Source organism: Lingula anatina, chromosome 2 (assembly GCF_051362555.1).
Source record: "Lingula anatina isolate TDL-2025a chromosome 2, LinAna3.0, whole genome shotgun sequence".
Taxonomy (NCBI): Eukaryota; Metazoa; Brachiopoda; class Lingulata; order Lingulida; family Lingulidae; genus Lingula; species Lingula anatina.
Window position 1 is genome coordinate 18,161,623 of NC_141768.1, and position 27,992 is coordinate 18,189,614.

Sequence of the window (27,992 nt, forward strand, 5' to 3'; positions counted from 1 at the left end):
ATGAATTGATTGGATCCTTTATATTTCGTATTAGGCACATAATTGAATGCCAAATAACGTAAAAATAAGACATCATATTTACATCCCATTAAAGAACAAGGTCAGTCTTTGAACTAGGCTTTGAACTAAGAAAACAACAGCATGCTGCCACTGCATGAGCACTGCGGGTCATCAAGTCTACCAGACTACCAGTGATACTGGTACGTTTTTTATGCACCACTGCCCAATGTGTCGTACTGCTTGAACGGCGTGCATTTATCCATTGTTAAACAGGTGAGATATTTGACGTTGACAGGTAAAAAAAGAGCCTAAGTATCGACTCACAGCTTCCATATGCAAGCGCATGCATTCTGATTAAACGGTACGTACTTGTAATTATATACATGCTGTACAGTTACTAATCATCCTAAGAATTGCTAACGTAACGCATGTCAGTCAGTTATTTGTGTGAATGCACTTTTTAGAAAGCAATGACCCTCGTTCGTAATGTAGGATAGTCGGAGATAAATTATACATATATCAAGATCATTATCTGTTAATCGGACCATTACATAGGGTCTTACAGATAATGGCATGCCATTAATACTATCGATTATCCCCCCCCCCCCCAACATCTCTTTTTGTCTCCACATGCAGCATGATGCAATTTCCTCCATCTGACGCCTACGTAATTATAAATCAATTTATTCAGAATCTGCTTATAGTCATGTGCCTTTGTTGCATGTATGGTAGGGCCTACTTTCTTTCTTTATATGTCTGTCTTTATATATTGATCTTGAATAAATAAAAATAAATAAGTAGAATTAATTAAAAGAAAAAGATAATAACTTTCCTACCCCTTAACCCCATCAGACCAACCTGTGTTTTAATTGAGGGATGCAAAGTTAATATTTTATTGAAAGTAAGTATAGGCAAATGTTATAGCACATGGTAGTAAAAACACAAAAATATAAAAGGGAATTTAAGTGAAATAGAATCTTTAAATTACAGTATATATATATATTGACCTAACAATAAAGTGTATCTTAACGCTGTTAAAAGTAAATATGTATGAAACATGTTTATTTGCTTGCTGTATTAGGATTAAGGCACGTCAGGTCAAACATAGAGCATAGATTGTCACTTCAGTTTGTTTGCAGTAGATAAAAGATAGATAACCACAGTTCAAGGTAGAAATTAAATTTTGGTGTCTTTTTTGTTTATTTTATTTATTTATTTATTTGTTCATTCATTTATTTATTGTCTAATACAATATGCATACACGTGTGTGCTTGTTTGTCTTTGTGTATGTATTGTACATGTAATGAACAGCATTTTTATTGAGAAAGAGAATAAAAAAAATAATAGTAGTTAAAAAAAAACTTTTGTATGATTGAATTGTTTTATTTAAATCACCATAAACAAAATGGGATATATTTGGAATAATTTTGCATTTAAATGTTTTTAGTGCTCAGCATTTGTAGGTTAAATAAATTTGATATAAAGGCCAGCTTGAACACACTTGATATAAAGGCCAATTAATGTCTTTAAGTAAGGCCATTTAAATGAGTTATTGAGTGGGTTAACAAACAGTCTCGCAGATTGGACTCTGACCTTCACCAATGTCACCTTCATGTTCATCCTACTAAGATTTCTGTGTTTACATACCCTATCTCTTATGATCAAAACATTATGCAAATTAAATGCTAGAATTGTTTACAGACAATTATTTAAAAACAAATCCAGGAATACAATTCTCAGCCTGACATGTACACCTTTCAGTTATTTTATGAAGTTCATCACAGCATTATTTTTGGATTTTTAATGGAATCTTTTAGAAATAAGATTTAGCAAATAAAAAAATGGCCTTATTTGGCAGCCAGGTACCCCCACAAAAAATCCAGGTCATTTATATATGTGGCCAGTGACCTACTACTTTTTATCCACTCAATTATAAGGTGTGTTTTGTCCTGCTGTACTTACATGCACCTACATATGTTAGTATATTCACCTGCACTAGCATAGGTATAGCTAGATATACTAAAGTATAGCATTATACTGATCAACATGAGTTTGGCAAGGTGAAAGATGGTATCTCAAGGATATTGTGTCAGTTTCAAGGTGAACTATTTTAATTTTTAATTGGACTTTGGACTTTACTTGAACTCAAATTTTGACTATGCAAATTGGATATGAATTAAGGTGTAATCAGCTGGTTGTTTTTGTTGCATTCTTTATGGTGTCGTCTAAGGTAAGGTTATGGTTTGAAAATTTCTCTTGTAAGCAAAGCCTCTTATGTTGTTTTACTCAACAAAGACAAATGCAGATGTGCAGTGGGTGTTATGTATATAATAGGATGGAAATAAAATTATTTAATAATATGTACAATGTCAATATAGACTGTCTATATAGGAAATTAATTTTTGCCTATATGAAAAAGTGACCTTTTACAGATGAACTAGGTACACAATATATAATGTAGCTCCGCATCAAGGAATCATTCCAAAATGTGTATTTTGGGTGCTTTTTTTATTGCAGTTTAAATAGTTTTCCTTCTGTCTGATGCGGTTATATGTTACAGTTTCAGCTGTTACTTTGTATCAATATATATATGCATTTAAATGGGTTTTCATATGATTCAAGCTTAAGTACAGCTACATATAGTAAGAACTTGGTCAGTATTTGATGTGTGTGTATAGATTTAGATATCAGCGGTTAAAATGAATGAGAAACTGCACAATTTTGAATTGCTTGTCTTATTTTGCTGCTTGAGGTCAATTTAGGAAATTTACTTGTGTGGAGTTATTTGCATTATATTAATATCTAATTATCCAAGCAATTTCTGTCAAGATAATATTGATTTCCTTGTGTGGCTTAATTAAGGAGTTGTGTCTTTGATTTTTAGTCTGCATGAGGAATAGTATTCACATTGAGCTAAAATTGTACAAGCATTTATTGACACTATTCTTTGGAATTCAGTCAAAACATTTTGGTTTATTTTCATTTCTTCTCTTTAGATAACATTGCTGACTATTAGATAAAGCATTATGCTGTATCTAGCAGACTGGAATAAATTGCACAACCTTGCGGTTTCTTCCATATTGAACATTTTAGAATGGGAGAAATGCGGTTAAACCTGACACTAATTTGATCACTTGTCTCCCTTATTTCCTTCCCAGCTCAAGCCAAGGCTGTGAAAGAGAGCATTAGAAGAGGCATTACCTTAATTCAGCAGAATGCTGCGCCTGCAAGCTCGCACTGCTCAGATCCGTGTGGCTGCCTCCACACAGTTGACCCCACTGGCTGGACGGGTCAAACCAAAACATGGGTATGCCTTGCCCCAGGGGCTTGCCAGGGCCTACTCTACCCCCATACCCAACCAGAGGCCAGAGGTACAACCCATAGAGAAGTTGATGGTGGCTAATAGAGGTATGGTACCCCAGGTTCCCCATTGTATGCTACATTATTTTACCCATGGATTGACATGTGTATCATTTTGTCAACTGGAAAAAAAAAATATATATATATATATATATATATATATATATAATGTGTTGAGCAGTTTCCCTTTTTGGCTTTGAAAATGAAATATCTGCTGTCATGAGACCATGCAGTTACTAAATGAAAAAAAATGTCAGAAACAGATTGTTAAATTAGTTTGTAATTTTACTGACTTAAGATTCATTGGGGTTACTTGTCAATTCTTCATTGCCCTAGCTGTAAATTATTATCACTTTAGCATTATAATAATTATATATTGTATGGAACATTTCTGTGTATGTGTGATGTATTCCCATAAGCAAGATATTGACCTGTCCAGTATGATTTGATTTAATGGTTATTCAGACAAGATTCTTCAGTTGAAGTTTTATTGCCTTGACACATTGGCAAGTGTTGGCATACATACATGCATGGTGCATAAGATAAATTGAATACATGCTAAGCATTTATTGACTGGCTGAGGTTGATATCTTGCTCTCGACCTTAGATTTTAATATCACTTTTCTGAGTTTTGCAAAGCAACGTATTGACTGAGAGCAGAAATCTGTAATTGCTGTATAATGTATTTATTCAAAACCTGAATGTCTTTGCCCTCTAGGATAACATCAAATGTTGCAATTGTCATCTAATTGATGATAGCTTTTCCCTTCTCTGATCAATCAATGATGATGTCATCTGTCAATATATGGTGATGGCAACACTGGTCAATGTTGTGTTTTATTAGACCTCAAATCCATTGATATAAGATACTAATTAATGCTACATGCACATTAAGACAATGTACATTAGACTATTAGGTTTGAAGCAAAAATTTAATAATATTTTGTCACAAGAGATCGTTTTTGATTATTTATACTAAATGTCTGAATCTGTGCTGTTAAAATCTACAAAAAAAATCAAAAATGAAAATTTCAAATGAGGTTAGCCAAAATTTAAATATAGAACTAAAAAAAAAAAACTATTTATTGAATGGTTCTAAATAGGGTATACCTTGGTGATTATGAAAAACTCATGAAGTATCTTGGAAAAAAAATTTTTTTTTATTTCGCCATATTAAGCTCTAAATGCACATTGTTTGTCTGTAAAATTTATGTAATCATTTTCATTTTTGAAAACCCATCAAATGTTTTTATCTTTTACAGAATGTTGAACCACACAGTCCATAAATGAAAAAATTAATTGATGAGTTGAGACTTGTTAGACAAAAAATCCCATTGGTTTTATCCAGTGTATAATGAGTGAAAACTGTCCAGGTTTCTTCTCTATAAGAGTCAAAAAGGAGCACGTAAAACTAAAAGGTATCACGGCTTGTACATAAAATGTCACCAGTAACACCACCATTTTTATGATCTGGCTGGAGTTATCACATGTAGAATTGGTCATTGTCAGTCGCATTTTAGCTTGTCTCCTCAAGGACTGAATAAGCTTCACATAAAGAATAACCATGAATCCAGTTAGTAAAGTATTAATAATGAAAGGAAACACCTTGCGGTAAATAGTTTTGTAACCATTGGCCCATTCCTTCAACTGAACAACTTGGCAAAAGTCATTTGAGCTGTGTTTACAAGGAATAAATCCAACAAATTCAGTATCAAAAAACTTTGGAAGGTGATACAAAGCAATCACTGTCAGTAATACGTATGTCCGCCATCGCCATTTTGTTACCTTTCGAAACTCGATGCTTTTTACAGGTTTGTTTATCACAAGATAACGGTCAAATGCCACAAAAATTAGCAGCCAATGTGAAGAAAGTCTTGCAAACAGCATGATTGGCCAAATATAAACAGTGGTTGTCTGCATTGCAACAAAGAACCAGTCAATCCATCCCAAATAAACGTGCAAAGCAGGTAGATTGTTGGTAAATATTGCTGTGATTAAAAAGATGTTATCCATGATCGCAGTCCAGGATAGTAGATAATCAGTGGATGTATTTGCTCTCTCCTTGTAAAATACTATGAAAGACAGAGTGTTACAAATCAATCTGAGTAGGCTGACGACCAGTGATGCAAATCCTAGATCAACGGTGAGGTACAAGTTTGAGGCTGTTTGGTGAGAGTTGGTACTGTTCATCATTGTACTGTTCAATATATTTGTTGTTAAATTTAATTCATCTGTATCACCAGAAAAAGCTTTCATAATGCCTCAATGTGTAGTTGAAAATAAAATCTTGAACAAATAAGAAGCTGTCTGAATGATGACGATACTCATGAAGTTGGGCCTTTATATCACAGAATTTGGCCATGTCCATAACCAATCGGAGACCATATTTGATTTTGACAGTAACAAGGATTCCAAAATTTTGATTGACACATGCATGGATGAGAGGATATAAAATGATACGAAAGGAGACAAAGACAACGGCAATGTAGAAGAATAACAAAGTCTCAGCTTTAACTAGTGTGACAAAAGACCATGCACAGAATAATGAAAATTAAGAAAATATGAATGAAAAGGAGCATATCTTATTGAAACAAAAAAGGAATGGATACCAGGTCTATTCATGTCACCTTTTTGACTGAATAATAACTCTTTGTGTTAAACCATCACGTTGGTTTAATCTATACCTATTGAGAAATCTGATTTCAGAAACAATATACGGATCTATCTTCTCTTTTTTTCTAAAAATATGTTGTTGTGCAACTAAAGTTAAAAAAGGACAAACACTGACTCATTAACTTCGATTTTATTTTAACATTAACAAATTTGCCAATTATTTTTCTTTGATTAATTCATTTTTTTTTTTTTTTGGTATAAATGAAAACAAAGACTAAAAACTTGTTTTGATAACTTTTAATGACATCTTCAGTGTCATTGTGACATAGTTCCATAATCCAATTCATCTATAGAGCATTACTTAAAACATGGTTTATTTTAAATAAGAAAATAGCCACTCAATGCATCATTTATATATGGATAGGGTATACCCAGATGATTATGGGGAAATTATTTAAGTTATAATTTATTTTGCTATATAAAGCTCTAAGGCTTGTTGTTTATTATTTTGCTGATAATCTTGTAGTAGTTTCTTAATGACTTCAAAGGTATTGTTTATGAAAGTGTTTGTTTAATTTTGTAAATTTAAAAATTGTGATTATTGTAATTTGTGTGTTCTGAGAATATTTTCATTTTTTTTCTGAAATTTATTTGTTTCAAATTATTAGCATTTTTTACCAAAGATTTTATCTTATCATAGATGAAGGAGCATTATAATAATTAAAGACATGTTAGGATCAAACAATGATTTTCAAGGCAAATTATCAATTACTATATTCATCTTATTTGTTATCTTGTTTTGGGTGATATTTCAGTCTGCCTTTTTAGCTTATCATAAGATGCTGAACAGCACTATCTTCACTCTACATCTTTTCAAAGTAAGATTAACGAATGATTTAATTTTTGACTAAACTTTAATTTTGTGCTATAGGTGAGATTGCCATCCGTGTCTTCAGAGCCTGTCATGAGATGAAGATTCGAACAGTGGCTGTCTACTCGGAGCAAGATACGATGCACATTCACAGACAGAAGGCGGACGAGGCATACCTCATAGGGAAAGGTCTTCCACCTGTGGCGTCCTATCTGAACATACCTGAAATAATACAGGTTGCCAAGGTATAAGGAAATGTTACAAAATGTAACTATAAGGGTGTAACTTTGATTAGAAATAGAAATGTGTAAGTGGGTGGGGTCAAACTTAGAAATTGCTCTATGTCAGAAGTAGTGCTCTCTGTGCTCTAGCATGTTGATATCTTTTAGCAACTCTTAATGTCATTGATGCTGATAATGTTACAAGTATTATAAATGATGAAATTAATGAATGTTGGAAATTTTAAAAACTGACATTTTTCATTTATCAACAAACATGAATTTGAAAATTTTTCATAACAGGTAAAGCTTATTTTCATGTTTTAAGGAAAACAATGTAGATGCTATCCATCCAGGCTATGGGTTCCTCTCAGAGAGGGCAGATTTTGCTAAAGCTTGTGAAGTAAATGACATCAAGTTTGTTGGACCACCTTCAGAAATTGTGAGGAAGATGGGAGACAAAGTGGAGGCTAGGCAGGCTGCCATTGATGCAGGTACAGTGATAAGGTCTAGAAAATTGACCAAAAGGGTTTAAAATACAGCAAGTCATTCTTTTAATTTCAGTAGAGGTCCAGTTTTTATGGATTATTTGCAAAAGTTTTTTCAGAGTAGACAACTATACATTTCTTTTTCGTAGTCATTTTAAATCAGTACCACCCCATTTCAAATCTTTTTTTTTTTTTTTTTTTTTTTGACAATAACAGGATAGACTAAAGATTTTCACATTTTGGAGAAAAAAAAAATGAGAACATCCCTGCAGATTTAATTGCATAGGTTCATAAAGCTCCAATATGATTTGTTGCAGGTGTTCAGGTAGTCCCTGGCACAGCTCAGGCAATCCAGACTGCCGAGGAAGCTCTGGAGTTCTGTCATATCCATGGCTGTCCTGTGATCTTCAAGGCAGCTTACGGAGGGGGAGGCAGAGGAATGAGGATGGTCAGAGATATCAAAGTGAGTTAAGTGGATAAAATTTGGATCAGACCAGTTGTTTTCATCGATTTTGTATGTAGAATTTGGAATTGGTTAGGGGTAGCAGTATTAGTTTATATAGCCTATGATGTGGATAGTTGACATTAAGCTGAATGGGTTTTTAGCTGTGGGAAGTGAGCTGAGTCATGAAAATTTTGAATTAATTTTTTTCGAGCTTACATATGCATTGAATTTATTTGGCGGAAGTCTTTACATATTTTATTAGCACAGGACTTTGGTCAGCATATGCATTTTATATGCAAGGTTGTGATTAATGTAAATATTCCGAAAGGGAAATTTGTATATTTAACTGAAAGTCATCTTTGAATCATGATGAGTATCAGGTACTTATTTTCCCCATAGGATGTGGAAGAAAGCTTTAACCGTGCAAGATCAGAGGCAGAGGCTGCTTTTGGAGATGGCTCACTGTTTTTAGAAAAGTTCATTGAGAGACCAAGACATATTGAAGTGCAAATTCTAGGTATTTCTGGATTTGTAAAAAAAAAATTTATAAAGAAAGAAATATTCTTCGTCAATTATTGAGCTTTGAAGTGTGGCAGCTAGGGTGAATGTAGTTTTAGTCTATAAAGATGTGTCATAGAGAAAAAGTATTCTTCAGCAAAATGGAGATAAAAAAAATAGCAGTGCCTTCTCATTTTTTCTTTGAATTATAAGTACTTTTATATACTTTTTATCAGGGGACAAAGACGGAAATGTAATTCATCTGTATGAGAGAGACTGCTCAGTCCAGCGTAGGCATCAAAAAGTTGTGGAGATTGCCCCAGCTCCATGGCTCAACAGTGAAATCCGTAACAAGATGACAGCAGATGCTGTAAAACTGGCTCAATATGTGGGTTATGAGAACGCTGGCACTGTGGAATTCCTACTGGATCAGCATGGAAATTACTACTTCATTGAGGTTAATGCCAGACTGCAAGTGGAACATACTGTGACGGAAGAAGTCACAGGGTGAGATGCTAGATTGGTGATATTATAATGTGATATGATATTTGTTTTAAGGGATAATTCTTGTTGTTACAGTAAAAAAGCTTTTCTGGTCTTATCGAAGACTTGGTGAATAAATTTTAGGCTATAGGAACTCTTTTGAGTTTCTGTAGCCCCAACTTTGCTACTATGGATAAATATGTACATTTGAATACCAGTTCTTTTTATTTAGCATATTCATAAGTTGATTGCCATTACATTACATTACATTACATTACATTACATTACATTACATTACATGTGCTCCCAGTCATTTTCATAAGAATCTGTGTTAATGAGTTTGTGTACAATATTTCCCATGCAAATTTTATTAGTTAAGTAATGGTGACAAAAAAATTGGACTGAGGTTCATAAAAAAGTCACTGTTCTTATGATTGTGATAATGAGGTGACATCAGTTGGGTTAATTTCCAAATTATTTTTCAGGTTGGATTTAGTGCAATCTCAGATCAGGATAGCTGAAGGGTTCTTGCTGCCGGAGCTGAAGATGAAGCAAGAGGACATTGTGCTCAATGGAAGCTCTATACAGTGCAGAATGACCACTGAAGATCCAGCCAAGGGATTCCAGCCAGACACTGGAAGAATTGAGGTCTCCTCTCATGAATTTTATAAAAATCAGCTGTATTCTCTTAACTTATATAAGCCCATGTGAAATTTCACTTCAAATACAGTCTCTGTTCCACTATTCCTTTGTTGCAGAATTTCTAAATTGAAGATCAATTTCCATGTACTTTTAATGAACGGGACTTTCATTGTACATACTTATGTCATTATAATGTGTACTCTTGACCTGACAAAAAATGTAATTTTATTTTGTTTTGTCATTTTTGTGAGTATAGTTAACCTTTTCATGAATTTTATATTATGTCAAAAATGTAATTATAATTTACTAAGATCTTCACAACCTAACTATGTGATGTGGCATATCTCATTCAGCAGCCAGATCATGATTCATTTTGTGAACTTATTGCACAGTCTTTTTCTTTTGCCAGGTATTCCGCAGTGGAGAAGGCATGGGTATCAGGTTAGACAGTGCACTTGCCTATGCGGGGGCCATCATCTCTCCATATTATGACTCTCTGCTGGTGAAGGTGATTTCTCATGCACGCACCCACCAAGATGCATGTGCCAAGATGGTACGTGCTCTGACCGAGTTCAGGATAAGAGGAGTTAAGGTGAGAAAATTTAACAATTGAAAGTGAGTTGGATTCACACTGTCCATGGTTTATGTGTAAATGGGCTTTGTGTTAGCCAGCCAAATGAAAAATTACAGCCAAAACTTCATGTTTAGCCAAGAAAATTTGAAAAAAAAAAAAATTAAAGCCAAACTTAACCATACATGTATGTCTAGTGCACATTGAGTGTTCTGTAAATTTGTTTTTTTAATTAAAATGGGGCTGTACAAAGATCTGAAGAATACCTTGTTCATTTTTTTTAAGACCAACACACCGTTCCTGCTCAATGTCCTCCAAAATACAAAGTTCCTGGAAGGTGCTGTGGATACTTACTTCATAGATGAACATCCAGATCTCTTCAAGCTGAAACCCAGCCAGAACCGTGCGCAGAAGCTGCTCCGCTACCTGGCCGATGTGATGGTGAACGGCCCCCTCACTCCGCTAGCAACTGGGCTTCAGCCTGCAGAGATTGTGCCAACTGTGCCGCATGTGCCTTTTGGTAAGACTGTGAAAGATTTGACTCCTTTTATCAATTTTTATTATGTTTTTTATTATTGGAAAGAGTTTTATCCTATACCAACAAATGTCTGTTAAGTCGTGTCCCTGAACATTTATTTATTATATTTCTGTAAGTTCACTTATTCAGTTATACTTTTAATGATTACTCATTCATTTCTTTTACGCTATATCTTCAAGGTGATTCTTGCTTTAGAGTAGTTTTATCTAAAGCTCTGTTAGTTCAAATATTGGCGTGAAGTATGACAATAAGATAAAGGTGCTTTTTTTTTTGTAGGACCTTTTGATCATCACTGTAAGAGAGAAGTGTGATTTGTGTTTGTTAACAACTAATTGATATTTTTTTAATGAAAAATTGATGAATAACAGATGGAGATGACCTGGTGTTCCTGTGTTTATGCAGCTATTTTAATGCCAAAAATAGCTTTTTGGATTTTACCATTGCTGCTTTAAATACTTGGTGCATTGCTTAATACCTGCATGTATTGCATTACGATATTACAGTGTATCAGTCCTCCTTTCTTTCCATATTTTCATCATTTAATGGTACATGAACAAGTTGTAGGAAAGTTATTAATACTTTTATTCCAGGCTATTCAGGAATTTTTTTTCTTTCCCAATTAACTTTCTTTCTTTTTTTCATAGTACTTTTATGGCCATATCGTTTATTGGAATCATATCTTTAAACCTTTGTGCTTAAAATTTTTTTTTGTGCAGGTACAACAACAACCCAGGGTAACTATGTTTTCAATTTTTGATTTTTTTAACATTGTAAATCACTTGTTTAACAAAAAGTGGTGTCACTCATTTTGTCGTTAAATGTATAGTAATATGCTGTATGTTCTGTAGAAGCCCTACAATTTTCGCATTGTACTCGTATTATGAAATATGCGGTGTGCTTTGAAATGAATTGCACTTGCGAAGGAACATCTTTTTTAAAGATCTTGCATCTTAATGGTAAATACTTGGATATACAAACCTATAATTTAAGAAAAATAGAAAGTCTGGAGAAGGAGGAGTTAAACTGAAAACTGTTTGAATTAACGGAAATTGAAGCATTGCAACCTTAAAGCAAGGTGTTGTGAACTGGAAGCATTGCAAATTTAACGCTAGGTGTTAAGATAGATGTGACCCCCATGTATATGTTAGATGGCTTTATTGGGTTATAATTGTGTTTCACATACCTTCTTTTCGTTAGTTTTTTTTATTGCGGGCTGACTGGCTGGCTTTATGCTTTCAATATAAAACCACTTTTGGGTTTGCTGACCTTGCTGCTAAGTATTAATGAAAACGCATCACCTTTCAGTATTTATAGTAAATGTAACTTTTGTTTCAGGTGATGGCATGTGCTTGACTTCTTTTTCATATTGATAGTGCATATTCATATTTTAGCTTATTACAAGTTGTTGTATTTATGTACAAGCCTTGGGTAGATAAAAACATATGCATTATTTAGTTGTTTTCATTGTTTCATTTCTGCTTCATTTAATATTGTATGTAGGGCATTAAAAACTGCCTACAGACTTTTGGCTGTTTTGATAATCATTATTACACAGTATCATTCCCATAGATTAAGAGCTATTTTATGTCTGGTTTCTGCAGATTATAAAAGTAATAGTAACTGAAGGATTCCTTTTTGGTGACTTAAGTCTATAAAAAATGAGGAAAAAATGTGATATTTAACCTCCTTTTACCATAATTTATTTATTACTAAACAATTTTGTTGCATATAAAACGAGAGAAAAAAAGAAATTGAAAGAGAGTTATAACCATTTAAGAATATCAAAATCACTTCTTTGTTTCTTAAAGCACTAGCATTAAAAGTATATGTAATGTTTCAGATGTCAAGCATCCCAAAGGCTGGAAGAATGTTCTAGACAAAGAAGGACCCAGTGGTTTGGCAAAAGCAATCAGAAATCACAAAGGTCTTCTGCTTATGGACACCACATACAGGGATGCCCACCAGTCCCTACTGGCTACTAGAGTTAGGACTTACGACATGAAGAGAATCTCTCCGTACACTTCTCACCATCTCAGCAATTTGTTTGCTTTAGAGAACTGGGGAGGTTAGTTTGTTGAAGCCTTGTTGAATTTTTTTCACATATCTTGATTTAATGGAAGAAAGCTTTTACATTTCTGTTTTCAGCAAAACTTTATATTTTACGTAATAATAAAAACAGACTGCATATCACCAAATGAAAGATTACTTAGAGAATTCTGCTGCAGTTTGGAATTTTGAATACATTTTATGAAATTATTTTATTAAAATAGGAAAAAGTCTGATAGTGGTCTGGTTATGGTATTTCTCCACTCAGAGGTGATCAGTTGTAAAACATCTTTATATACTGATAGTTTAACCCTTACTCTTCAGTTAGTGCACTCAATTTTTAAGAACCCTTACTTTTAATATCTTAACCTTTTTTCCACAATTATAAACATTTTGTAATAGAAAACATGAACCGCTCCTTTCCATTTTTGTCTACAGGTAATTGTCAGCATTTTTTATGCAAAAGAGTGTAAATAGAGCTGTATTTGAGAGACTGTCTTATGGAAGATTTTTTACACAGTTTAGAGTGCACTGAATCTAGAGAATGTGGTCTTTGTTTCAGGTGCCACATTTGATGTGGCTATGAGGTTTCTTCATGAATGTCCATGGGAACGGCTGGAAGAGCTGCGACAGCTTATCCCTAATATCCCCTTCCAGATGCTACTACGAGGTGCTAATGCTGTGGGCTATACCAGCTACCCAGATAATGTGGTTTACAAGTGAGTATACCAATAATGTGGTCTACAAGTGAGTATACCAAATATGTGGTCTACAAATTAGTATACCCCTGATGTGGTCTACAAGTGAGTATCACTTTAATGTGGTCTACAAGTGAGTGTATGGATAATGTGATCCACAAGTGAGTTTTCTGATTATTTTATGCCTTTGTTGTATGGTGTTGTAATTATATGGAGAATTTAGAACATTGGTTTGTATGAGCATTAGGTGCTACATTAAACGAACAATGTGATACTGTTCTATTTTGTAGTTATCACCTTTTCAAACAGCTGCCATATTTAAACAGTTGTAAGAAATTAAGTCCCAGTTTAAAGATTTCCACTTTCATTTTACATAGAATAAAAGATCCAATTTTTCCCAACTTTAGGTTTTGCGATCTTGCTGTTCAGTGTGGCATGGACATATTCAGAGTGTTTGATTCTCTGAACTATGTTCCCAATTTAATTCTTGGCATGGAAGCTTCAGCAAAAGCAGGTGAAAGACTGCATGTGTTTTGATTCAGTAATTGATAAAATTTAAGAGATAAGCAAATGTGAAAAAAAGTTATTTCTACTTTATAAGTTGGTTTTAACTTCAAAATAAGGACATTTTGTTAAAAATGTCAATGAAAAAGTTTTTAGTTCTGGAACATGATATTATTGGTGCACAAAAATTTCCAAAAACATCTAACATTTAAAGCTTTTAAATATATCAAACAGAGTAAGGTTACCCTAATGTATTTTATCTCTGCATTAAGGTGGAGTGGTGGAGGCAGCCATATGCTATACAGGAGATGTCACTAAACCTGGAACTAAGTATGATCTGGATTACTACCTGACCTTGGCAGATGACCTGGTCAAGGGAGGGACACATATTCTAGGAATAAAGGCAATATTTCATTACCCTTTTTTTTTGTGATCTCTAAAATAAATTTATATATATATAAGTATCAAATATGGTACTTACTTTTCAATTTGCAATTTAGTATTATTTTGTTCCTGTTGCAATGAATACCTGTATGAAATTATTGAAATATAGATTTTTGAAAATCTCTTGATTGATTTTATTTGTATACATAATAAAGCAACACTAACTGTTTAGGTTATTGTACCACCAGCGTTGGCGCTGGCGGTACACATGGTTTTAGTCCCGTCCGGTCCGTTCCGCCGGCTCCTGCGGCTCCGCCGGCTCCTGCGGCTCCGCCGGCTCCGCCGCCATGTCATCGTTACCGCTTCTCCTCCTAGACGGTAAGGGCCCCTATACCCATCTCTTGGATTTAGGTCACCTATAATCTCAACTCCTTCCACGTAAAATTTGGGCTTTGTCTGTATTGGGGTCTAGGTGTGGCATTCATTGCAATGCACCCTTGTCCAAAAATGGCAAAATTAATTGCTAATTATCTACCCTACGGAAGGAATTATGGGAAAAATTTCTACAGACGGCTTTCCAAAAGTCATATGTGTAGATTTCAAATATGCCCTTGGATTTGACCTTTGACCTTAATTTCAAGGTCAAACAGGCCAAATTTTTCAAAAAAATGAATTTTTTTATGAAAAAAAAATTATTTGCGCTGTTATTCAGACACCACACAGACTTAACCAATAATATTATTGGAAAATGATACCCTTCAGGTCATCTTTCATCTCCGTGAATTTGGGGTCAATCAGTGCATTTTAACGGGAGTAGCGGCCATAAGATACCGAAACTGAAAACTGTCTCTAATTCGGGAACCGTTAATGCTAGAGACCCATTCTTTTTTGCATTTTGTAGAGCATGTAAAGCCCAACACTGGAGGTGGTCTCCGTTTTTTTGTATTCCATACAGTTTTCGAGCTACGCTGTATCAAAAAGTACATATTGGTGGTGAAAGCAAAATGTGCAGTACGGTAATGGATAATAAATTTTGAACTCTGGAAAAATAAAACATAAGGCTTGGCAAAGCAGATAACTTGTGGTCAAAAATGACATTATTTCATCAAATTTGAACTTCTGGAACTTCAGAGCACCTCCCATTTCAAGAATTTCGACCAAAATGACCTTTTCTTTATTTTAATTAATTTTTTCTGTAGGAAATTTATGGCACATTAAGGTAACTCCAAAATTATAACATTTAGTCCCTTATATCTCCAAAACTGGCAGAGATAGGTCCATAGTTACTATTGAACTTGAATAGGAAGTCATATACTGCCAATCTAAATGTGACCTTGAAATTGACCTTTGACCTACTTTTCACCATGAATTGAACTTTGCAAATTTTGCTTCCCTTTTATCTACTTTGACCCCTTTTATCTCCAAAACTGGCAGAGATAGGTCCATAGTTTCTATTGAACTTGAATATGAAGTCATGGTAATCTAAATGTGACCTTGAAATTGACCTTTGACCTACTTTTCACCATGAACTGAACTTTGCAAATTTTGCTTCCCTTTTATCTCCAAAACTGGATAGGTCCATAGTTTCTATTGAAGTTGAATAGGAAGTCATATACTGGCAATCTAAATGTGACCTTGAAATTGACCTTTGACCTACTTTTCACCATGAACTGAACTCTGCTAATTTCTTTCTCTTTTAACTCCAAACCTGGCAGAGATAGGTCCATAGTTACTATTGAACTTGAATAGGAAGTCATATACTGCCAATCTAAATGTGACCTTGAAATTGACCTTTGACCTACTTTTCACCATAGTTTTTATTGAACTTGAATAGAAAGTCATATACTGGCACATATTGGTGGTGAAAGCAAAATGTGCAGTACTGTAATGGATAATAAATTTTGAACTCCGGAAAAATAAAACATAAGGCTTGGCAAAGCAGACAACTTGTGGTCAAAAATGACATTATTTCATCAAATTTGAACATCTGGAACTTCAGAACACCTATTATTTCAAGAATTTTGACCAAAATGACCTTTTCTTTATTTTAATTAATTTTTTCTGTAGGAAATTTATGGCACATTATGGTAACTCCAAAATTAAAACATTTAGTCCCTTATATCTCCAAAACTGGCAGAGATAGGTCCATAGTTACTATTGAAGTTGAATAGGAAGTCATATACTGGCAATTTTACTGTGACCTTGAAATTGACCTTTGACCTACTTTTCACCATGAACTGAACTTTGCATATTTTTCTTCCCTTTTATCTACAAAACTGGCAGAGATAGGTCCATAGTTACTATTGAACTTGAATAAGAAGTCAGAGATAGGTCCATAGTTTCTATTGAACTTGCATGGAAAGTCAAATACTGGCAATCTAAGTGTGACCTTGAAATTGACCTTTGACCTACTTTTTATCATGAATTGAACTTTGCAAATTTTGGTTCCCTTTTATCTCCAAAACTGGCAGAGATAGGTCCATAGTTTCTATTGAACTTGCATGGAAAGTCATATACTGGCAATCTAAATGTGACCTTAAAATTGACCTTTGACCTACTTTTCACTATGAACTGAATTTTGCAAATTTCTTTCTCTTTTATCTCCAAACCTGGCAGAGATAGGTCCATAGTTACCATTAAAGTTGAATAGGAAGTCATATACTGGCAATTTACTGTGACCTTGAAATTGACCTTTGACCTACCTTACGATGAACTTAACTTTGATTGTACCATTTTAAGTTATATATATTTTTTGCATATTTTGAAAATTCTTGTTGATTGCATTTTTACAGCTTGTCAAGCATAAGACTGGTGGCTGTGTCCCTTCTTTTGTGTATGTGGAGGTCTATACCAATGCGCTTGCTCCAGCTGGTGGTACAATATTCGGAGGCGGTATCGCCTCTCTGATCCTCTAGTTGTATTGGTTATTTCTGTGTGGTATATGTTGATGTGTACTGTAGAGTGACAATTGATTACACATAGTCTCCTCATTTACTGAAGTATTTTTTAATATCTTCTCCAGGACATGGCAGGTCTTCTCAAGCCAAATGCATCGAAGCTTTTGATTGGCTCCCTGAGAGAGAGATTCCCAGACATGCCCATCCATGTTCACACACATGACACTGCAGGTGCTGGTGTGGCATCCATGTTGGCAGCTGCACAAGCAGGAGCTGATATCGTTGATGTGGCTGTGGATTCTCTCTCAGGACTAACTTCTCAGCCGAGCATGGGTGCAATTGTGGCTGCTGTGGAAAATACAGAATTGGATACTGGTATGTACATTTAAGTCTCTAACTTTAATTTCTTCTCTATTTCTCTTATACTTGTGCCTAAGTTGTACCCAGTACATAATAATAATAAAAAAGAGCATTGCTTAAAACAGGTATATTACTGTCAATATTCTAATGCTGAAGGTGGTACAAGTATGTCCCATTTGTATTCTTAAGTATTTTAACAGTATCTATAGCAAACACTTATTGACCTTATTTTAAGCTGACATGACGGGTATTAATTGAAACCATTGTACATTATTCATTACATCACATTTGGCAAATGTATGAGTATTAAACATTTTAAAAAAAGGAGAAAAGATGACAAATTGTAATAAAAAGAATCTTTAATATTTCAAAATATTTTCTCAGAAAGTTGAAAATTATAGATACCAGAAATGTTAACGTCTGGCTACAAGTGAATATATTTCCATTTTGGTAGAAACATGAATTGCTCTTAAATTTATATCTTAGCATTAAATTACTGTACTTACTCTCTCTCCCTCTTTTTCTCTCTGTATACGTGTACTATTGTTAATACTAGGTATAAAACTGGATAATGTGTTTGACTACTCTGCGTACTGGGCTCAGGCCAGGCAGCTGTATGCTCCATTTGAATGCTGTACAACTCTGAAGAGCTCAAATGCTGATGTCTACTTGAACGAGATCCCAGGTAAGAAAACACTGATTTGTGACCAGCTTAATATCAGATTTTAAAATTTTAAACAATGCATAGTGCTTATTGTTTATGATGATGAAGTTGTAAGAAATAGAAATTGATTTCATATTTAAAATTTCATAAAGTGAATGTTTTTCCCACTAACGAAATGTTTTTGACGTATGCTTGAATTGTACGTAGTCATATTTTTCAAAGATCTCCTCACCTTTCAATGATTTACAATCCATTGTCTTTTTACAGGAGGCCAGTACACCAATATTCAATTCCAGGCCTACAGCCTTGGACTAGCTGACCAGTTTGAGGAGGTGAAGAAGAAATATGCTGAGGCCAACCAGCTTTTAGGAGACATAATCAAGGTGAAGTGAAATTCATGATCGACATGTTTGATATATTACAATTTTAAGCAGACATCAGGGTTCAAGACTTCAGAGACCTCAGGTGGAATATTTGCCAGAGGCAAATATGTACTAAAGAAGCATACTCATAAATGGGACAAACTGTATTATTGACTATATCTTTATTCTGCCAATGACATATCCATGTTATGATAGATGTGGAATATTTTCATCAGCTAAATTGTCTATACACTTCCTTAAATGCCTTTATTTATTTTAGGTGACTCCATCCTCAAAGGTTGTGGGAGATTTAGCTCAGTTTATGGTACAGAATAAGCTTACCGGGCAGATGGTAAAGGACAGAGCAGAAGAACTGGCGTTCCCTAACTCTGTCATACAGTATCTACAGGGCTACATTGGAGAACCGCCATTTGGATTTCCAGAACCTCTGAGGAGTAAGGTAATTAGAAGGACATTTGGTAGATGGTTCCTGCATTAATTGGAGGATATGGTAGTTAAAAGATAACAGTTACTTACATGCTTTAGTTGCCAAACATTATAATACCCCAACAGTTTTACCTTAAATTTAATATTATTTTTATCTTTTTATCTTTGAAAATCTTGGCTGTTTTGTGGGAAATTTTAGCTTACTATGGTCCACAGTGAAGACAAACACTGGATATCTTCAATCTATGATATTGCCGTTATTTTGTCTTTTTTATCATTACCCTTGAGGCCACACTGGGATTATTAATCACAATTCTTTATTTCAGGTGTTAAAAGATAAACCAAGAATTAAAGGCAGGCCAGGGGAATCTTTGCCAGACATGGACTTTGATCAATTACATTCACAGTTGGTTGAAAGACATGGAAAGAATGTCACAGATAAAGAAGTGATGAGTGCTGCCCTCTATCCTAAAGTTACTGAAGAATACCTAGAATTCAAGGAAACATATGGCCCTGTACAAAGACTGGAAAGCAAATTGTTCTTCACAGGACCTCTCATTGGGCAAGAAATCCAGGTATGAGAAAGGCACTTTTGCAGCAAATGACTTCATAGGGACAAGAGTGTTTCAGTTGTATTTATAACTGGATACAGTAATCTGTTAGATTGTATGTAGAAGTTTTATGCAGGTCGACTCACTAGCACTGTTGGTATGCATGTAAGTATTTCTATGAATCGTCAAATGTTGCCCTTTATCATTACATGTATATGATTGAAAAATATAATAACAGACTACACTTGTTGTTTGTGATATCTTTGTATTTGCTGTAGCAAATCAGAGTGTATTAATTGAAACCAACCATATTGTTTTAGGTGGAAATTGAGAAGGGAAAAACCTTGCACATCAAGACCTTGGCAGTGTCTGAGAAACTGACCAAGACTGGGGAAAGGGAGGTGTTCTTTGAGCTCAATGGACAGTTAAGATCTGTTCTAGTCAAAGATCTGGAAGCTATGAAGGTATGTCTGTTTTGATAAATAGAGATTATTTCAGAGACTGCACTAAAATGGGTTTTGCAGTTTTTTTCTGTGGTTTGATATCAGGTTGCCTTTAACATACAAATGACTTTTAGAAAACACACTAATGTGCATGGTTTATAAAATATAAATTATTTTTTTCTCCATATGTGAAACTTGTGTGCAATTCAGATTTTATTTTACTTGCCATTTGTTTCAATAGTTAGTTATATGTTGTAAAACATTTTCAAGAATTTGCTTCTGAGAGGAAATTGTCATGATAGTTTTTCTGTAAATTTTCGCAGATTTTTTTTCCCATAAAGAAGATAAAGAAGCAGTGAATTGTCTGTTATGCCTGGTGTTATAATCTAGAAACTAAGAATCTGTAGGTTCTCTTAGTCTCAAGAAATCCATGTTCACTTTACTACATTTTTATTTTTGATTTGGAATGTTTATCCAAAATGAACAAGTACATCATTCTATTTTCTGTCAGGAAATGCACTTCCATCCTAAGGCTCTAAAAGGAGTCAAGGGTTCCATTGGGTCTCCAATGCCTGGAAACGTGGTAGACATCAAGGTGAAGGAAGGGGACAGGGTTAAACAGGGAGATACTCTTTTGGTGCTGTCCGCCATGAAGATGGAAATGACTGTCACTGCTCCAATTGATGGCATTGTGAAAAAAGTAGCTGTCACAAAAGACATGAAACTGGAGGGAGATGATTTGTTAATGGAAATTGAGGCCTGATTGAGTTTGTGAATATTAATATATAGTTAAAATTTTTAAAAAAGAAAAAAAAATGCCAGCTTTGTTGTATTTGATGCTTTAAATAATGGCAAGTTTGAATATTATGGCATGGAATGCATAATTGTGTGTATGGAAGGAATGATTATACAATTGTTATTTTAATTGCCATTGTCTTGATGCCATACTAAAAAAATATTATTAATAGTACTGATAGTAGATAGAATTATAGGTTAAATGTCTAGTCCATATACTTAAACCACAGCTAGATAATGCACAAATACAGCTGAGGTTGGCATCTTCTTAACATCATGGATTTGAAATCTGTTAATATGCCATGTATACTAGTATAGGAAGATGGTTAAAATTAATGTTGTCAGAAGGGGTGTTGGTGCTCTTATAAGAAACTTTTTTTTAATTTCATTTTTTTCTGATTTTATTATTTGTGCAGAGTGGATTTTTTGGGTTTTTTTTTTTTTTTTTTTTTTTTTTTTTTTTTTTTTTTTTTTTTTGAGTAACAAAAATGAATATTTGCAAATATAGGTGGATGTCATTGCTTTGTATAAATGTACTCGTGTCAGGATTGGAGTTCACATGTACAATTGAAATGTTTACGTCTAAATTTTATTTACACAATTCAATGAAAAACTGAGAATATCTAGAACATTGTATAATGAAGTGCTTTTGAAAAACAAAACTTCAAAGGGATCTTTTGATTGCCCAGTATAATTAGGCACAAGCAATATTTTGTTTTGAATAAAATGTAGTATGTAAATATTTTGTGTGGTGTTCAAGTTCTTCATCATTGAAAAAAGCAGGAAATCTGATAGTTCTACAAAAGTGTAAAATAATTTGAAAAAAAAACGGAAGGTTGGCCCACTCTACTAATTAGACTCTTGGATCCATTTAATAAAAAGCACTGTAAAGAAAGGAACAACCGTCAAAGTTGTCGCAAGAACTGGCACTTGACTACATTCTTGTGATGCGAGAAAATACCACTGCAGGACCGACAATCTTAGTGGCTATTAATATGTTAAAAGGATTCTTCCAGCACAGCTGTCGCAAAAAAAAACCTGGTGTCATACATGATTAGCCCCATAAAACGAATCCGTTCCTTAAAACCGGTAAGTTGACAGTGAAGATATTTGTCGATGTTGAAAAAACTTGAATAAATAAAGAATACCTAAAATGAACTGTTTTCACTGTTACCCTTTCCCTGGGCCGCAGATTGATTTTTCACTAGATATTCAGAGATCAAATTCGTGATATTTTATTCTACTGCCCAATTTTGGTATGGAATCAATTGCGTCACACAGTTGGCCCCTTTTTCTGACACATTCTATAAGAACGGTAACGATTTTGAATACCTGCACGAAGTAGTCCGATAATACGTGAGGATATATGTATATATTTCGTGGGCCCCATGGCTAGTTGCACTATACCCTGAATCAAAGTTTTCTATAAATTGTTTCAGATTGATAGATGCGTTTTTTTAACACAAACATGCAAATGAATGTCGTGCTTATGCTTTGAGATCGGCCTTTTTTATGGAATAATTCGGACAAGCTCCAGATCAAAGTAGAACGTAATTGACTGACACTAAATGAACGCACATACATGTACAGTCCAGTATACACTCCACTCTTCCTAATTATTAAAGTTTAGTCGATCTAGTGATTTAATCATACTTTCTTGACATCAATTTACAGTAATGGCTTCGGCAGTAAATGGATATTTGTAAATGTTTAAACAGTCTAATGGAAAATTGTAATGCAGTGAGTGAACTTACTGATTCACTTTGGTTAAAAGATGATAAAAACAGTAAGAATGACATACATATTTCATGTGTTAAAAGTACTCAAGTGGAAAACAACCCCTGCAAAGGGAGAAACAATGTATTAAGTTGGGCAAATAGAAAATAAATGAATATTTTTTAGGTGTGAAAACGATCGAATAGTAAGTGGTTGTCACAGAAGATGAACAACGGTATTCAGTGGGATACTTATAAAAATTATAATCGGATATGGTAAAGTTCTGTTAATCGTTTGTCAACCCAATTATAATTAGCTACGGTGATGGGATTAGCTATTTTGTTTTTTATAAAAAGTTAAAACTTTACTACCGGGCCTAACCCTAAAACCGTTTTCTTCAGTTATTGGGTTGGCCTTCCCCCTTAAGGGCTCTCTCAAGTTCAATCTGTTTAATGGCAGTCTTACCCGTAGGTATTACAAGTCACTCGATATATGCCACTACACCAGGGATTCAATTCACGTCAATTTGTACTGGTCTCCTATGCTACTTATTTTACCATCTCAAACCACATTAGATAATGAATACGAACTTCCTAGCAAACACAGATCGTTATTAGAACGTTACCATTACGTTATGGTAACATTCTAGTAACGAGCTGTGTTGGCTGGGTTTAAGATCGCAAACAAAAAGAGTATTATGTAACTCTGCAGTTTGTCTTTTTTTCAACCTTAATTTCATTTTTTCAAATATGAGGAAAACTACATGTTGGAGGTGCAGCTCTAACAGTAATTCGGTTATATTAGGTCTTTATTTATAATAGAAGCCCCTATATATAGTATTCGTGCGAATGTCGCTTGATTTATTCATGTACTTCGTTCACAGTTGTAAGCCCATTTTGTCATCAAGAAAGCTGTAGTTAATGGAATATTGCTATAAATATCAATTTGCTAATCGTATTTAACATGTTCTTCAAACGCGTTTTCTAGGCAAAGGCCTATATGATTGAACAGAAGCTTGCGAGATGGATTGCCACCCAAAGTTATATATACCAAATTGAAATTGCAAGTCAAAGTTATATAAATGTTAACAAACTACAATCTGCACCTTTATCTTAAAATCAGTCCTTTAAAAGCTTTTTAACTTGGTGTATGGGGAGGGGCAGAAAAGATCACGTTCAAAATCTCTATAGGGTCTTAATTTTGCAGCAGATCTGCCATCATTCTGTGTATTCAGGCAGTCAGGTAGACTATAAGGGCAACTTTTTCTGAATCGAGTGAAGGCATTTGTTGATTCCAATATGTTAAAATGCAGATCCATGTGTATTGAACTCGATAAACATTGATATTATATGAAACTGATTACGTAACGTCACACAATTTCGAGTGCGTAGAAATGTAAAACGTCATGCATGCGCTTTGTTGATTATGACGCGATGATGACGTAGCCAAACAATCATGACGTCATGATGGTCTCCAGGAAGTAGAATGACAACCATTTGAAATGCTGTCTGAAGATTTATATCCCCTCCGCTATGAAAAGGAATTTTGTAAGGTATCTAACCATGCACGGTTTGTAAGGTAACCAAATATGCACAATTTTCATATTGATAATGTGCATGCTAATAGTTTTTGTCCTCGAAATAAGGTTGGCACCTGCATTTTTACTCAAGCCTATTTTTATTATAGGCCCCTACTGTTTTTAAACTGTTTTGCTGATAGAGTCACGTTACAATTTTAGCTATTTAGTAGAGCAAAGTGCCTATGGTTTAAAGTGTCGTGAGAGTGAGAGAATGAGTGAGAGAGAGAGAAAGTTCACAAGACAATTTTAAGCAAATCAGATTTTGAGAAGCGTTCTTCACACCGTTCGCCTGATCGCTTATCACCTGAAAATCGTTCAGAATACAAAATACTACCCTAAATACGCTTATTTACAATTATCCTATTTTATAGAAGAAATGGCTTGTTACCCCTCTTGATACCTAATAATTTTTAAGATTTAGTGTCTGACCTTCCGAGAGTGGCTACCCTTTTTGCGTTCTGCAGTTCTGTGTGATTCTTTGATTTTATGTTATACTACGTCTGTTATAAAATGAAGCACTCACTATTTTCTTGAAAAGGTCAGTTAAATGCGATGGACAGAAACCTAAGTTTTTTGAAACGTTTTCTTTTCAGTTGTGTCTTCTGTTTTTTAATCGTTGCAACCGGTGAAACAAAAGATGTTGAGACTCTTTTAAAGTTGGATGCTGAAAAAGATCTCCGTGAGCAAGCAGAGGATTATCTTACAATCGACAATACTAATTTCATAAAACTAGAATCTGAAACAATAGAACTGAATTGTAATACCAAGTATTTAAAGGCATGGCGGGGAGAATTTCCAACTGGGAACCTAAAATGGTTAAAGAATGGAAAATCATTTGAATTAGATGCATCACGGATGTTCAACGAAGACCAAGTGTTGACAATAAGTAACTTGCAACCATCTGATACAGGTGTTTATTTGTGTCAATGGGAATTCGTTATACAGACAATAAAAAGAAAGGGTTTATTTGGAACGAAAAAGAAAGCCCTTTTACGTACTCCAACTGTAGGAGTGTTTTCAATTGCCGTGAGAAGTAAAAAGCCACTCATCAACACGCGAGCCGGGCTAAGTGTAGAACTAGATTGCCATGGTGCGACTCTGGGTGCATTGTTGAATAAAACAAATCAACGTTGGTATTTAAATGGCAAAGTCGTCATTGACTACAAGTCGACGCCACCTCAAGATGTCGAAAAGCAGACGATCGAGGTGAAACCAGGAATGGCGGGAGAATGGACATGCGTCATTACGCATACTCCAACCATGAAATACTGGGTAACTGCTTGTTTTTTAATGACAGTAGGTCCGTCGCTTTCTATATGGGAGAAAATGATTCGACAACCTTTTTATCTGATATGTTTTGTCTTAGCTGTAGCTTTTATTGCTGCAATCCCGATCATGTTGCTTATGGGACGTTTTCAGAGCAAACATAAAGAAGCTCAGGCACAATATGAAAAATTCAAAGACAAATTTGGAGATGGCAAGTCACCGTTTGTGGGAGACACAGACGATGAAAACGAAGAATATAAGGATGGCGCTAGTTCAGAGGAAGAGGAGGAAGAGGAAGGGGAGGAAGAGAATGAAGAGGAGATGGAAACGTATGAAGTAGCTCACACCCCGGCATTTAATCGCGACGTAAACCAGATAAACAGTGTTCCTGTGAATGGTGCCTTTACAGGGTTGAATGACATCTTAACCAGAGCATTTCAACCAAATGACAACAACGCGGGATTTAATATACAGAACTTCTTTCAAGGCGCAACACACCGACCGCAAAGTCCTTTGGAAGAGGAAGTTATTCCCAAAGATTCTCCCACACGTCTTCCTCCTATGCAATCTTTGCATAGGCAAAACACAAGTAGTTTGATTGAGGCGGAAGAAACCGGTTACGCGCAACACCCTGGAGAGATGCCTATGTCAGTGTCAAGCGCGTCAACATTTGCTGCCGACACCTCGATCTATTCACAAATATCACCTGAAGCTTCCTTATTTAACTTACGCACACCCAGAGTTTCTCAAAATGTGGTACAAAACCCCATGCACAACTACTATCAAAATGAAGTCACCTCTCACAGCCAAATAGATTCAGTGGGAGGTTATCCTGAGCCAGAGAACAGTCGAGCACCTTCCTATGTGTCAATGTCAGCGGGTTCCGAGAGTAGGAATCAGTTCCCTCCACCTTTAACTCCAGGTCGCTCACCTATAGAGAACATGCTACGAAAGCGCAACTACTATCAAAATGAAGTCGCCCCTCACAGCCAAATAGATTCAGTGGGAGGTTATCCTGAGCCAGAGGACAGTCGAGCACCTTCCTATGTGTCAATGTCAGCGGGTTCCGAGAGTAGGAATCAGTTCCCTCCACCTTTAACTCCAGGTCGCTCACCTATAGAGAACATGCTTCGAAAGCGTCTGGAACTTACTGGACCCCCTTTTCACCCCGGGGAACAGTAATGAACCCCTTATTACCCTGGGAAAGAGTGGTACCCCCCTCCCTTTATCAACCTGGAGAAATGTGATAACACGTTTTCATGTTTTGTGAGTCTGGCAATGCCACCAGAACACCTGTTTTTGCTAAGAAGATTAGACTAATTTATCGGGATTGTAATTTGTGTGGAACTGTCATCTCCCGTGAGGTAAAAACAAACACGATGTATATTTTTTGGTTGATCAAATTTACATTTGGTTAATTCACTTATTTCTGTGCCATCAATAAATCTCATTTTCAAAGTAATATGTATATTTTTTGTCTTTTGGCAGACATACAAGTACGTCGTGAACAAAAGCATAGTTTGTTAACATCTTTTTTTTTTTGCGTAATCCAATCATTGCATCTATCCACAAGGCGAGTGTATTTTGCCAATATAACTTTGCTCCTGATTAAGAAACAGATGCTTTTAGATGTACTTCCTACTTTAAACCCCAGAATGATGTCCTCAGTGCTCAAGTCACCGGAAACGCTTAGTTTAGTTCATTTGTATGATATCTTGTTTCTGAAATCTATTTAATGGACAGGTTTACGGATCGATTACCATTTTTGCTCTCGGCAAATGTTTCATCGCAAAGTCATCTTTGAGGATGTTATGAATAATAGATATTGTATGTAAGGACGCGTTCTATTGATTCACTGTGTCTAGAATCCAAATCTTGCCTAGAGAACATCCACTTTTTTATAAATGGATTGTTTTTTTTAATCAAGATTACTATTCATTACTCCCATATTCCTACCTATAGAACAATTAGATTTCTATTTTTACATGGGCCAGAAATCATATTATCATTGCCTGGCAAGGGTAATTGCAACTTGAATTTTTCCTTCAGCTGTATCCTTTTTGAAGTGAAATTAATGTCCCCAAACTGTGTAGTAGCTTTCCCCCCATTGAAAACAAATTTTATTTTTAAAATTGCGCCACTAACTATAATAGTGCAGATTTAAATGCCAATGTCGCTTTTACTAATGACACTGAAAATGTTCACCGTAGATCTAATGGTTTAGAAAGAATGTGTTGATTTTTCGCCAGTGCTCTACTGTGCTGTGTGGACACTAACTCACACACGTTCGCGTGTGCGCGCGTAGCACACCACCAACCACCTCTGGCACTCTCATCGTCTGCTTCTCCATTCAATGTCTAAAGGACAACATATGGTTTTGTGACCCCAAAACGGAGTTCAGCTCAGGCCTCCAACCCGCAGAGCGTAAAACTTGCATAGCGTGGCAATCTTTTAGGTGAATTATAAATGATATTTGTCATCTTTATCAGAATGAGATTATCAGTCAGATGTAAATGTGCCATTTATTCATATCTCAAAGTGGAAGCTTGCCTT

The 27,992-nt window shown here is 35.0% G+C and overlaps 2 protein-coding genes across 6 annotated transcripts; both read left to right on the top strand.

Annotated features, from left to right (window-relative positions):
* Positions 1-90: 90 nt before the first annotated feature.
* On the top strand, positions 91-21,618 carry LOC106171088 (pyruvate carboxylase, mitochondrial). Of its 5 annotated transcripts, none has more exons than XM_087006743.1 (23): positions 91-273; positions 3,159-3,408; positions 6,905-7,089; positions 7,391-7,556; positions 7,868-8,013; positions 8,395-8,512; positions 8,730-9,000; positions 9,462-9,624; positions 10,028-10,210; positions 10,475-10,709; positions 11,004-11,021; positions 11,444-11,461; positions 12,568-12,792; positions 13,336-13,492; positions 13,879-13,985; positions 14,248-14,378; positions 17,382-17,631; positions 18,173-18,301; positions 18,548-18,663; positions 18,923-19,102; positions 19,416-19,664; positions 19,961-20,104; positions 20,595-21,618. In XM_087006743.1, the coding sequence occupies exons 2-23, from the start codon at positions 3,216-3,218 to the stop codon at positions 20,844-20,846; spliced, it is 3,636 nt and encodes a 1,211-aa protein (XP_086862869.1). In that variant the 5' UTR covers positions 91-273; positions 3,159-3,215; the 3' UTR covers positions 20,847-21,618. The 5 variants fall into 5 exon arrangements, with proteins under 5 accessions (XP_086862869.1, XP_086862871.1, XP_013406677.1 ...); XM_087006744.1 differs by lacking the exon at positions 91-273 and adding an exon at positions 1,948-2,100; XM_087006745.1 differs by lacking the exon at positions 11,444-11,461.
* Positions 21,619-24,096: 2,478 nt separating this feature from the next.
* On the top strand, positions 24,097-26,895 carry LOC106171015 (uncharacterized). Its single transcript, XM_013551104.2, has 2 exons — positions 24,097-24,146; positions 24,767-26,895. The coding sequence occupies exons 1-2, from the start codon at positions 24,127-24,129 to the stop codon at positions 26,619-26,621; spliced, it is 1,875 nt and encodes a 624-aa protein (XP_013406558.2). The 5' UTR covers positions 24,097-24,126; the 3' UTR covers positions 26,622-26,895.
* Positions 26,896-27,992: the final 1,097 nt, after the last annotated feature.

What these genes read in the sequence shown, in the direction of transcription:
- LOC106171088 (XM_087006743.1), top strand. Translation starts at nt 3,216, where the DNA reads ATGCTGCGCCTGCAAGCTCGCACTGCTCAGATCCGTGTGGCTGCCTCC. An exon ending in GCAGGCTGCCATTGATGCAG is followed by an intron (nt 7,557 to 7,867) that starts GTACAGTGATAA and finishes GATTTGTTGCAG; the next exon opens with GTGTTCAGGTAGTCCCTGGC. An exon ending in AAATACAGAATTGGATACTG is followed by an intron (nt 17,632 to 18,172) that starts GTATGTACATTT and finishes TGTTAATACTAG; the next exon opens with GTATAAAACTGGATAATGTG.
- LOC106171015 (XM_013551104.2), top strand. Translation starts at nt 24,127, where the DNA reads ATGAAAAGGAATTTTGTAAG. An exon ending in ATGAAAAGGAATTTTGTAAG is followed by an intron (nt 24,147 to 24,766) that starts GTATCTAACCAT and finishes TTTTCTTTTCAG; the next exon opens with TTGTGTCTTCTGTTTTTTAA.